The 13380-nt window shown below is 45.4% G+C and overlaps 1 protein-coding gene across 1 annotated transcript in view; it reads left to right on the forward strand.

The window, feature by feature from the left end:
- The first annotated feature begins 1203 nt into the window (after positions 1-1203).
- The window catches only part of TFCP2L1 (transcription factor CP2 like 1), an 81660-nt gene continuing 69483 nt past the window's right edge, over positions 1204-13380 (forward strand). The window contains exons 1-2 of the mRNA XM_064287367.1: positions 1204-1265; positions 4732-4883. Coding sequence (XP_064143437.1) covers positions 1204-1265; positions 4732-4883 — 214 coding nt within the window. The remainder of the gene's footprint in view (positions 1266-4731; positions 4884-13380) is intronic.

A 13380-nucleotide genomic window follows, 5' to 3' on the forward strand; every position in this document is an offset into this window, starting at 1 on the left:
GCAGGTGTGGTGAAAGCTTTGACTGGTCCCACCGGGAGCCCATGGGCTGAAATGGCTTATCAGCCTTGTCGCCCCCAAAAAACCAAACCTGTTGCCATAGAGTCAACTTTAGAGGACGGAGTAGAACTGGCCCATAGGGTTTCCAAGGAGCGGCTGGTCTATTCGAGCTGGTTAGCAGCCCAGCTCTTAACTATTATGCCATCAGGGCTCTGCCTTGTCTCCAGTCAGGCTGAAATGGCCAGACTTTTATATTCCTGCCTCGATAGTCATCCTACCTGGATATCATTGGGTCTTGGGCCACAGGAGGAAGGGTGTGGCCTTAGACGGAGTGGCTATCTGCAGCAGAGGCATCCCCTGAGGGTGCTTAGGACTGTCTGCTGAGAGCACTCCTTGCGGCTAGGGCAGAAAGTCCTTCCACCAAAAGGCATCAGAACGGCACATTTCCATGTTCCTTGAAAGGCAGTGGGAAGCGGTAGTCCTTGAAAGCTGTTTAGAGGAGCCAGTTGGAAGTTGTACCTGGAGGGACGGGAGCTGGGAGGACAGGGTGGGGAAGGGCTTTGCCCACGTCCATGGTTGAGGGAGCTGGGGGTTCTGGGCCCGGATCTCCATGGGACCTCATTCGAGTCAATTAACAGCGAGAGTAATAGTGCGTCTGTCTCCTCTGTCCCGGGGCTGTGCTATGTATGGAAAGGGGGATCCGGATATCACCTGGGTGTGGGCCATGGCTTCATGGAGGGCCACTCCCTCCTCACTGGCCCCCTTTGCACTCCTGCGCCCTCCAACCCATTGTCAGCACTGCTGCAAGCCGAATCTTTCCAAAACCCAAGTTGGAAATGCGACTCCTGGGCTTCAAACACTTCAGGGGCTTCCCTTCATATTTAAAGTAAAATCCCAGCTTCTCTTATTCCGGACGGCTGCGGGAGTGTCACCTGGGTGCCCCTAGGGTGTGAGAGAGGAGCCGGCCCCAGCCCGCGGCTGCACGCCCCTCTCGTCCTCTGAGGAGGGGCGGCACACAGGTTAGCTCAGGTGCAGCGGCCACTGGAGAGCCGCCCGCCCTCGGCGTTTTCTGGGGGCGGGCCCGCTGCGGCCCCGCCCCACGGGCCGCCCATAAATGTGTCTGCCGGCCGGCGAGCCCAACCTGGAGCGCGGTATTCAGGTGGACGTGCTGCCCGCGCGCAGGTCGGCGGCGCCCGGGGCTCAGCCATGCTGTTCTGGCACACGCAACCCGAGCACTACAACCAGCACAACTCCGGCAGCTACCTGCGGTAAGGGCCTGCGCCGCCGGGGCCGGACGGGGCGCAGCCCTGGGGCCCGAGCGAGGTCGGCGGGGTGACTCGCACTCGCTGACGGCTTGGGCGCCCCTCGATGGTCCCCGGGCGGGGCGAGGAGCTGGCGGGCCCCGGTCAGGGGCTCCGGTGCTGGGCTCTCGCCTCCCCGGCGACGGCGAGGTCGCTGGAGTCCGCTTTTCTCTCGGGGCGTCGGGGCTCGGCCCTTGGGAGACAGAGGGAGGGTCCCCCACACACAGTGCCTTCTGGGGACGGACAGACGCACCACGGCGGGACCCGAGCCCGGAGTTCGGGACATGCCCGGGAGGCGGGCGCGCAGAGTGTAGCGCCGGCCCTGGGCTGCTCCCCCGGCGACCCCGGGCGGGCTCGAGGCGCGCACCTGCTGGTTACAGCCCACCCCAGCTCTTTCCCCTCCTTCCCGGCTCTCTTCCCTCTCGTGTCGGAGAAGAGATAGCTTCGGCCCTCAGTCTGGTGCCTGTCCGGGGAATCCAGTCCCCTGCTCTTGGCCCACTCCCTCGGGGCCCTGTCCTGTGCCCTCTGGCGGGCCCAGGGGCGGTGGGTACCGAGCGTGACCCTGGCCTCCAGACCTAGCAGCCGACCCAGAGGCTCCCGTCCCCTCCCCGAGGTGGTCTTGGCGTGTATTTGCCTGAGGGCCGCACGTTTATTGCCCTTGATAGAAATCTTTCTTCTTCTGCAGGGATTTGACTAGTGCTCTTCAGAGGGAAAAGTAAGTCCTGCCTGTTTTGCAAAGTTTTCTCCGACCCCCTGAATCTACCTTTTAAGAAAGTAGGACCCCCGTTGGATTCAGTTCCTGGAAGATTGTTTTCGCGTGTTTTGCAGCTGGCTGGGTACTAATGGGCAGTCGTTTCACTTTTTGAACTTGCCTGGACCAGCTTTAGCCTGTCTTTATTTCCATCCTAGTCACAGTTTATTAAATGTGCCTAATTTAACCCAAAGGGCATTTGGTATGGGCTCTGGGAAAGTGCTTGGTGAGGCCGAAGGAGTCGCAGGGCACCGAGGGCCTCAAGGTGAGAGCCATCCACAATGATCTTTTTTAGCCCCCAAAAGATACTTGTGAATCCTGGTTTCTGATAAGTATTGGTTCAGTAGTCCCCCCTGAAGACATCCTCCTTCCAGAAAGCAAAGTAATGAGTGGATTTCCCTGATGTGTCTGTTTTTTATTCGCCAGCCCGAGGTTTAGGAGATGGTAGAAGTCTAGGGTGAGGATGCAGGCGTCCATTCACTGACACTTATTTCTGTTCATCTGTGTGCTAGAGTTTTAGTTTTGCGGAAATCTTACTTTGTGGCCGTTAAGTATGTGGCCATACCTCAGAAATGAATTTGAAGGTGACCCTGGGCTGAGGGTGAGTGTATTTAAAATGTGATGCCGCTAGGGAATGACCCTCCTTGGGGATGGAAGGGAGGTGCTCTGGTGGTGTGTGGTTAAAGCGCTCACCTGGTTACTGAAGGCTCAGGGGTTCACACCACCGGCTGCTCTGTGGGAGAAAGACGTGGCAGTCCACTTCCGTAAAAGTGTACAGCCTTGGAAACCCTATGGGACAGTTATACCCTGTCCTGTAGGGTCGCTATGTGATAGAGCCAGCGGCAGCGGGTTTGGTTTGATGCATGGGAGGAAGTTTCGCCATCTGCTACTGAGATGATAACTTATTTTTGGAATATCTCAAATGCCTTTTAGGATTTTGGAATTGCATTGAGGAGAGGAGAAAGTATTGAGTTGGAGTGAAAGGTGCTATTAAAGCCATACTAGTTTCTGAGGTCATTTTGGGACCATGGATAGAGAAGTGGCTTTTATTTCACTTACTGGAAGCTGGGGCTTTTGCTTCAGTGAAGGCCAAGGCTTGGGAGGGGCACAGCGAATATGCGGCTGCTCCTCATGCCCTGACTGGAGGAGTGAAGATCTGGTCCTTTTCCTTGACTTTTGTGTCTTATTTTTGGCCCTGTCCTCACTCTGTGAAATGTCTTTCTACATGATGTCTGACCTCACCAGGGTAGCGGCCTTTACTCTCTTCCCCCTTCGGTTTGATGTTCTCATGATGTTTATCCCTTGGCAAATAAGGATGCCAGTCCTAAAACAGGTTACTGTTGAGTGATGGCTCTAGCCACCCACCCCCCCTTTTTTTATTTAAAGGCAGCAGCTCATGGATTATTAACATGGTCTGGGCAAACATGACGTTATGCAATCCCCAGGCGAGCAGGCTTGCCTACTGACTTCTCCATGTTCCTAGATAACCACACTGGTGGGAAGTGTGCCCCTCTTTGGAGGAAGGAGACACGGTGCTTGGGAAGCCCAGACAGCGTTACACAGGCAGGGCTCTGGCCAGTGGACAGAGGCTGAGGAGGCCCCCCATGGGCAACTGTCCCAAAAATGTGCCCGAGGCCAGGCTTTTCCTTGAGAATTGGTTAGACATTGTTGAGGTGTGTGCCAGGCTTGTGTTTTAGAAACGCTCATTTATTGTGTTGTATGAGGAACAGATTGTACCGGTGACTTTGCTGTTTAAACAGTGAAGTGGGGTCAGCTAATCTGATCCATGACCCAGGATACACACCAAGGGAGGAGGTTGATCAAGATAAAGGCACTGGCATTTTTTTGGCACCTGTTTCCGTACTGCTTATAATTTATAGGTCTGAAGTCTCTCCTGCTCGCGGGACATTCAGGTTCTCAAGGATTTTTTTTTCCCCCTTGTGAGCTCATTTAAAAAATATGATTTAGAAATAAGTTCCCTTAGTCACATGCTGATGTAATGCTGATTAATCCTTGGGCTTCTCAAGAGCTTCCATTTGGATAAGAAAACAGAATTGAAACCTTCCTTCCTGATTTACATTTAGGAGAGATTAGTGTGACCCTTAAAAGGGGCGGGGAAGGTGGTGGTTTATCAGCAGGTTGTACTGTTTTAGAATGGCTAGTAAGTTTAGTAGATGTCTCAGGCCAGGAGAGGGAAACGGTTTCTGCGTTTGCATAGTTTATGGAGCCCCTGGGGCACACATAGGTGTATTGGTCTGAGAATTGTCCGATAAGTATGCTACTTTATTAAAAAAATCAAAATTGTTCTTTTTCATTTGCCAGACCAGGTTTTCATTGTAAAAGTGAGGCCCGTGAATAGAAACCACTGCTGCTGGTCCCTGTGTTCTAAAGACTTCTGTAATTCGGACACCTTAGATAACTTTGCATTTTTATCTTCTCCAGGACTGTATTGAATAAACCTCCTGAGGGCAGTTCGGTGAACACAGAATCACAAAGGCTTGGTTTACTCGTTTTAAAACACCTTAGAGTATTTGTGACTTGAGGTATCGAGGACTAAACTGAGCTCCCGGCTGTACTGCAGTTGGTGCCAGTGTTCTGCAGCCACCTCTCCAACCTTGCTTTGTCTTTGTGAGGTGGCTCCTTCCTGCCCTGCTCCTGACCTCTCTCCCCTGTGTGTTGCAGTGATGTCCTCGCTCTGCCCATATTCAAGCAGGAGGAGCCCCAGCTGTCTCCTGAGAACGAGGCTCGCCTGCCGCCCCTGCAGTATGTGTTGTGTGCTTCCACGTCCCCAGCTGTGAAGCTGCATGAAGAGACACTGACTTACCTCAACCAAGGTAGTGGCTGGAGCTCTGGGCTAGGGCTGGAAACTGGGGGCCCCTCCACCCAGAAGGAGTGGGGAGTTGGCCTGAAAGACCCATCTGGGCTTCATTACATTTTCACAATGGGCAGGGTAGAATTTGGGAAGGAATCCCTGGGTGGTGCAGACAGTTAACGGACTTGGCTGAAGGTTGGTGGCTCAAGTCTACTCAGAGGTGCCTTGGGAGAAAGGCCTGGCAATTTGCTTCTGAAGAAGCAGCCATTGGAAACCCTGTGGAGCACAGTTCTACTCTGAAACACATGGGGTCTTCATGAGTCAAAATCCGCTCAGTGCTAACTGGGTTTATAGGCTGCGGTGTCAACACATGGGGTCTTCATGAGTCAAAACCCGCTCAGTGCTAACTGGGTTTATAGGCTGTGGTGTCAGACTTAGGTTCAGGTTCCATTTCTTAGGTGTGTCACTCCTCTGAGCCTCAGTGTCTTCATTTGAAAAACCAAGATATCAACTATGTTATTACATAGGTGATATGTAGGTAATATGTACAGTAAAACCTGGGAAAGCGAGAACTGTGTAAGACGGAAACCTGTCAGAAGGAAAACACTTAGAGACAGTGACAGAAAAGTGGTAAGACCGCATCCTGTCAAAGACGGAAAACTCGCGAGACCTGGAAAAACAAGGCAATCCTTTTGAGTTCTGGCTCTCACAGGTTTCATGGGATGCATTTCCTCATACAGGCCCACCAGCAGTAGATCCTCAGTAATTGGTAGGTGTATCACCATGCCTACTTCCCTGATCACAGTGTTCTTCCTGGACCTTTGGTGTACTAGGCCAGCTGTTCTTTCTAGAGCTGCACCTGGCTGGGAACATGGAGACCATGTCCTAAAGGACCACACGTGGTAGTCTGACACCCTTTGTGTCCTGAGAGAAATGGCATGGGCTTAAGAGTTTGGATTCCAACTCTAACACTTCTTAGGTCTGTGACTTTGAGCTGCTTTTCCTCTTTCTCTGACCCTCAGTATTTTCACGTGTAAAATGAGGATTATGACTTCATGTTGTTTAAAAGAATGAGCTTACGTGAAGTCCTGATGAGATAGTAGTTGTTCAGCTGCTTGTTTCCTTTTCCAGAACACATGGATCAGTGTCCTGATGAATGGTATTTTTGTGGTTTTTATAACAACAGTGTGAATGTGTTTATTGCACTTTCTTCCGGGGTCACGTCATCCATACCTGGTGTAGAGCAGATTCATTGCCCTTGTGTATTAAATGAGAAGAGCAAGGGACAGAGGAAGCACATTCTATAGGGTTGCACCAAATTACCTGAGAACTAAAGGGGGTAGCAGTTTGTCTTATATGCGGGATCTCCTCTCTACAGAACTTTCCTTAATTTGGGGAGCCCTCTGGGGATAGAAGTCCACCCTGGTCATCAAGCTCTCCTCCAGCTGCTGAATTTGCCAGCTTTTGGGCCAAGAAGCTAGCTCAAGCACTAGCAAGTGGCTCTGTGTCTGCCTCTAGGTAGGGACAGCCCTTCCCCATTGTCGATGCGACTCAGGTAGAAGGTGATGATGGTTTATCCCTTTGGGTAGCTCTGTTGGCCTCATGACTGGATGGTGCCTGGTTCAACAGAATGTCTCTGTGCGTATGCTTGTTTGTGTGTGTGTATGCTTGTTTGTGTGTCTGCTTATTTATGGAAGGGCTTCTACCATTTTCCTTTCTTTTTCATGGAAGGTTAGATACTACCAACTTGCTGTGTGCCTTTGAGCAGTCTCTTTCCTCTGCTTTCTTGCCTAAAGCATGGAAGTTAGATGATTTTTAGAGTCCACTGAGCTCTGATGTGGTTCTTGTCCATGGCCACATCCTATGGTGCTAAGGAGTGAGTGATCAGAGGCCTTGCTGCTGGGCAAATATATTGCATCTCCACCGTACCCCAGTCAGTTGGTAAGGCCTTTGGTTGTGCTCCCTACTCACTGCCCCCCAACCACACATACACCTTTTTTTAGTCAACCAACTTTGGACAGTGGCGGTTAGCAGTCAGTGTACTAAGTCATTTATGTTATTGACACGTAGCTTCATATATGTTGGAAGTTAAACACTGCTGTAGTGAATATCCTTGTACATAAATCTTTGTGTGAAATGTTGATTTTTAAAAAAAAATAAATACCCAAAAAGTAGGATTACTGGGTTAAAGAGTGTGAGCATTTTTAAAGCCTTTAACACATATTACCAAATGACCTCAGCAGCGTGCACCATTTTAAGTGGTCTGTTTTTATTCCGACTTATAGCAACCCTGTAGGACAGAGTAGAACTGCCCTATATATTTTACTGTCTTTTTTGCCAATATTGGGTCTTGTGATTTTTTATATGATGAGCTAAACCGGGAATTTAAGCATTTCTATGATTGCTGTGAGTCGGAATTGACTCGACGGCTATGAGTTTGGTTTTTATGGTTGTTAGGGACTCCGGGTGGCGCAATGGAGAGGAGCCCGCCTGCTAACCAAAAGGCCTGCAGTTCAAATCCACCAGTTTTTCCTTGGAAACCTTATGGGGCAGTTTTACTCTGCCCTATAGGGTCACCATGACGTCAATCCCACAACAGTGGGTTTTTTTAAGATTGCTAATGTTGACTTTTTTTTTTTAATGTTGACAATTCTAAAATACGTTTATTAACCATCTTTATTTCTCTGTGAATTATGTCCATGTTACATTTTTTTATTGAGGTGTTTGTCTCTTAGAGTATCCTTATATTAAGACGGTCAACCTTTTAGCTGTCATATGTTGCAAATATTTTTCCTTATTAGTTGCTGGTGTGATACCTACATTTATGGTATAGAATATGTCAAATTTTTTATGTTTAGAAATTTATTCTGATTGACTACAGTCAAATCTTTCATTTTTAAAATGTTTTTCTTCTGTGCTGCCAACTGCCTGCCCACCCCCAGGTCAGCTTGGTAGTTTCCTGAATTTTCTTTAATGGTTTCTAAATTTCAACATTCACGTGCATTTGGAATTTACAGTGTTAGTCTGTTCTTTTTTCTGAATTGTTAACCTCTTACCTAGTATCTGTTATTGCCTAGTATGTAGCTTTTCCTCACTGGTTTAAAATCCCATTTTTAAGACTTTTCAGAAACCATGATCTAAGCTGCTAGGCCAGGAACAGTCCCGTGAATGGCTCTCTCTCCTGTACCCTTGATGTCCATTGATTATTGTAGTATTACTTATTGAACTGATTACTGTAGTTTGGAAATATGGGAATAGACATTCCTTTTACCATTCTTCTTAACCATTCCCAGATATCTATTTTTATAGATAAATTTTACAACCACTGAGAATTATTTCTGTACCTTTTTTAAAAAAGCTTATTGATGAGACCATGCTTTTTGTTAAATACTATTTCATTATTACTAAAACATCTCACACATTGTTTAAAATGTCTGCATATTGTCTCACTGAGTATTTCTTCTTGTTATTTAGGACAGAATATTGCCATAACTGCTGAAAGAAAACATACAATGTAATTATTTTAGTGTCTTGTCTTTCATAATAGAATACAAGCCCTATGAAGGCAAGGCCAAGCCTATCTAACTTTTTACCATTGTATCCCCATGACCGTGGTGCCTATAAACATCTTTATTTTATTTACATTAAAAAATATATATCTATATAATTTTTATATGTAATTAGTATATATATTTTTATTACTATTATCAGTAATGTTTTACTGGACACCTTGTAAAAAGTGGTCTTTTTTTTTAAGTCTTGTGACAAAGCTTAAGTAACCCTGGTAACTCAATGGGTGAGTACTCATCTGCTAACCAAAAGGTTGGTGGTTCACACCTACCAGCAGCTCCATGGGAGAAACACCTGGCAGTCTGCTTCTGTAAAGATAGGAAACCCTTTGGGGCAGTTAAACTTTGTCCTAGAGGGTTGCTATGAGGTGGAATCAACTCGATGCCATGCAACAACAAATGACAAAGCTTAAGGAGCCCTGGTGGCTAAAGAGTTAAGTGCTCAGCTGCTATCCAAAATGTTGGCAGTTCAAACCCACCCAGTGGCTCCCCAGAAGAAAGAACGTGGCTTCTGTGAAGATTACAACCAAGAAAACCTTATGGGGCAGTTCTGCTGTGTCATATAGAGTCACTATGAGTTGGAATCAACTCGATGGCATACAACGACAATGTGACAAAGCTTATAGGAGTTGATTCTTTCCATTAAAAACGGTAGTTTTGACACATCATTCAAGACCTTTGTGGTTAGCTGAAATATTTGTTATTAAGTATCTGATATTTATTGCATGACTGATGCTTATTGCCTTATTTTCTTGAGGCCATTTACATCTTCCTTCTTATCTAATGATGAGTTTAAAGTTCTCTGAAACTTGCAGGGATGCTTTGTAAGTCAAAGGATCATTTAAACCACTGGATGCCCATGTCTCAGTGCGGTACCAGGTGGATACGTTGACAACACACGTTCCATATACCACACCACACCAGCCCGATGGCTAATTTTGAACATGGCTAAAATGGTTCAAGTAACGAAAAAGATGGCGGCCAACTACCTAAGGGTTGAAAAGAAGTTTTCAGACTTTCAGATAATCTCTTTGTCAGTGGCCAAAGGTCACTGTGGACAGATCTCTCCTGACGGCTGGAGCCTGAGGGGAGGAACAGGGTAGGTGGGTGGTGATGGTGGTGGCAGAATCAGGGAAAGCAGAACCCCAGGCAATACTGGCTTTGAGATAAGAAGGGCTTAGCAAGGGGGCCTCTGATCTAGAAAGTTTTGGTATATTCTACCAAAACAATGCTTGAGTCTTAAATATACCAATGAATTTTCACAAAAGTCTTACTTCCATTCATTCATGGGATACAATTTCCTATCTCCTGGAGGAGGGTGGTTCAGTCAGTAGAGAGAGTCTTGTGCAAAGTACAAGAATGAGGTATGTGTGTGGGAGGCGGGGGCAAATGAGCGCACTGTCTATCCTAGGAATCCTAAGCTGTTCAGGATGACTAGGGTTTGGAACACAAGGAATGTGAATGATATGGCCAGAGAGTAGACCAGATGACCAAGAAGAGCTCTCACTGCCCTGCTGAGGCATATTTTATATGGTTATGTTTACTGCTGATTAAGCAAGTCATTTAACCTCTCAGTTCCTAATCTGTAAAATGGGGAAAATAACATCTCTACAAAGTAGCTGGAAACCCTGGTGACATAGTGGTTAAGAGCTACAGCTGCTAAGCAAAGCTTACAAAGTAGCTGGTATCCATGGAAAGCATTGCAAACGTGCCTGACATGTAGTGTACAATCATGTTAGCCATTGTTACTAATATTTTTAGGTGGAGATGTGTAGTTCCCTATTTTCCCTAATGTTATTTTAGAAGTTAACGAGGTCATCAAGTTGAGGCTTTGAGCATTTTTACTATTTTTATCCTTTCCCCAGTTCAAAGATTAGTACCTGGTTAGCCCCAGTACTAAAAACAGCACCTTTTGGAATTGAAAAGAGCTGGCTTTGTCACAGATTAAAGAAAGGGAGGCCTGCTTTACTTTTCTACTCATTGTTCCTTCACCTCACAACCAGATAATAGACATAGACCCTGAGGACACCTTTCTTAAAGAAAATACTGTTTAAAAAATGTGATTACACAAGTACTGGTCTCTTAAATGATGTGAGCTGTTGTTAAGGAATAAGGCCCAGAGATGGGGATCTCAGCCTCCAGGGAGATACTTATTCATTTAGAATTTACGAAGCACTTTCCAGTGTTCTCCTTTGAGACCTCCCCTCCTCATGTCACACAACCAGGCTAGCCTGGGGAGTGACTGAGCTGTGCTGTTACATTGCAGGGGGTCCTGGAAGAGGGGTCACCCGTTGCCTAGGCATTTTTCTTTGGGAGTTCCTCCTAACAGGTTACTAGGCTGGGCGCTTCTTTGAAGGAAATCTGAAGTGCAGCTCTAAAGGAGGGTGTGTGTGATGAGGCTTGCTGCAGAGAGGACCTTGAAAAAATGGATTGGGGAGAAAACTTGAAGAAACAAAACAAAACAAAACTTTTCCTACCCTTCCCCAATGCCCACACGCCACCCAGTGACCCAATGGAATGGCCATCCAGGTAAAAGCTTCAGCTGGGATATCCTGTCTTCCTTCTAGAGGGCAGGCAGAACTGCAGCTCTGTCTTTTAGGAGCTCTGACATTTTGCTCCAGGGAAGTCACTTAATCTTTCTCGGAGCCTCTGTTTTCTTGCCTGTAAAACTGGGTGAAATTCACTTTGTGGGTTGCCTTGAGAATTAAGTGAATAACAAGTAAGCACAGTATTATTTTTTCTCTCCTTCCAATTACATCAGTGACTCTTGAGTTTAAGGAATGAGGCAAAAGATTAGTTAGTTACTCTGTTAATTTATTCTTTTTCTTTAGCGGAAGCTTTTTTCCAAATTAATTTTTAGCCTGAAGTTTGAAATAAGCTGAGTAAAACAAACGGCTTTAAAATACATTATGTATTTTAATGCTTTTCCCTTATATTTTTTTCTGAATATAAAATGGTACATGCTTATAAAACAGGACAGCCAGACAGTACAGAAATGTGTACTCTATGGAAAGTTTTCCATAATCTTACCTTCCAGATTTTTCTTAGACATATACTAACCCATCTATATCTAAATATACAGAAACACACACACACATACACATACATAAAGCCTCTCCCCATAGGGTTTCTGAGGAGTGCCTGGTGGATTCAAACTGTTGACCTTTTGATTAGCAGCTGAGGCTCTTTACTACACCACAAGGGTTTCCATATATATATACTTTTTTTTTTAAAAGAGAAATGGGATCATATTATACAAACTGTTCAACAGTTTCCTTTTATTTTTATTTATTTTTTAAACAAAATATCCTCAATGTCTTTCCATGTGGGAACATTAAAAAAATAAAAATTGAACTGGTCTTTACTGGCTGCATTGTGATCTCTTGTATGGATGTTACATAATTTTCCTTTTGAGTAACATTAGGGCTGTGTCCATTTTATTCTAGTTACACACACTTCTGCAGTGAGCATCCTTCTACACGTCTTTGTTTTAAGTGAGAGTGAGGGTGTCTGTAGGATAAATATCCAGAAATAGAGTTACCAGCACAAAATTTTGACATATTGCCCTTCAATAAAGGACATTTGCCAACAACAACCTTCTGAATACTTGCTTATTTCCTCCCTTATCATCTGTTCTCTTATCTTTACTACACCTAGAATGCAAACTCGTTGAAGGCAGGGACCTTGGTTATCTTGTTCACTGCTAGTCCTAGCATACAAACCCAGTGCCTGGCATATTTAGCTTCATTAAATGAATGAATTATGTCTATTTTTTTCCATACATTTGCCAGTGCTTTTTAACCTTTGGTAATCTGTTTTTTGGTGCTGTTGAGTTAGCTCTGACTCATAGCAACCCTGTGGACAACAGAACGAAGTGTTGCCTGGTCCTGCACATCCTCACAATCGTTGGTTATGTTTGAGGCCATTGCTGCAGCCACTGTGTCCATCCATCTCGTGAGGGTCTTCCTCTTTTTTGCTTTCTTTACTTTACCAAGCATGATGCCCTTCTCCAGGAATTGGTCCCTTTTGATAACATGTCCATAAAATAAGCCAGATGAATCCTTTGGTAATCTTGTTGTGTGCCACTGAATCAATTCCAACTCATAGTGACCCTATAGGACAGAGTAGCATTGCCCCATAAGATTTTCTAGGCAGTAATCTTTATGGGAGCAGATTGCTAGGTCTTTTCTCCTACAGAGTGGCTGGGGGATTTGAACAGCTGACCTTTCAGTTAGCAGCTGAGAACTTAACCATTGCAGAACCAGGGCTCCTTTTTGGTAATTTGAGGGGAGTGTAATAGGACATTCCTGTTTTAACTTTCTCTTCTTCAATGATGCTGAATATTTTTTCACATTTTATTTGGTTATTTTATTTCTTTTTGCCTTTCCTGAGATTTGCTCATTTTTTCAAGTGGGATTTTCATCTTTTTCTTATTTGTAAGAGCTTTTTGCCTATTTGGGATATGATAATACATGTTATAAATATTTTCTTCCTTTCTTATTTAAGTTTCTTCATTTGTTTGCTTATTCTTTTACATAATAACAGTTTTTATAAGTTTCTGTGATCAGACTTATTTGTCTTTACTATAATTATTTTTGTGTTGGATGTCTCATTTAGGAAAGGCCTGGGTCAGGTCTCAGGGGCCATAGAACTGTGGTTGGAATTACTATTTGAAAGAATAAATATAGATTCTCTGCTGCATGAAGAATGTGTAGTGGCTTCCTGGCAGTCTCCTGGAGCGCAGCCTTGTCTTCTCTCTCAGTTGGCTCTAGGACAGTGTTTTCTCAAAAGTGGTCCTTGGACCATTGGCATCGGTCTCTAGGAGTGCATGGTTCCTACTTCACTAGAATTGGGCTGGTGGGGGAGGCAGGAATCTGTTTTCAGTAGGTCCCCCAGGTGACTGAGTGTTAGGTATATGAGGAGTGTTTTTAGCCCTTGCATTCAGGGTGT

The sequence above is a fragment of the Loxodonta africana genome, chromosome 6, assembly GCF_030014295.1.
Source record: "Loxodonta africana isolate mLoxAfr1 chromosome 6, mLoxAfr1.hap2, whole genome shotgun sequence".
In the NCBI taxonomy this organism is placed as follows: domain Eukaryota; kingdom Metazoa; phylum Chordata; class Mammalia; order Proboscidea; family Elephantidae; genus Loxodonta; species Loxodonta africana.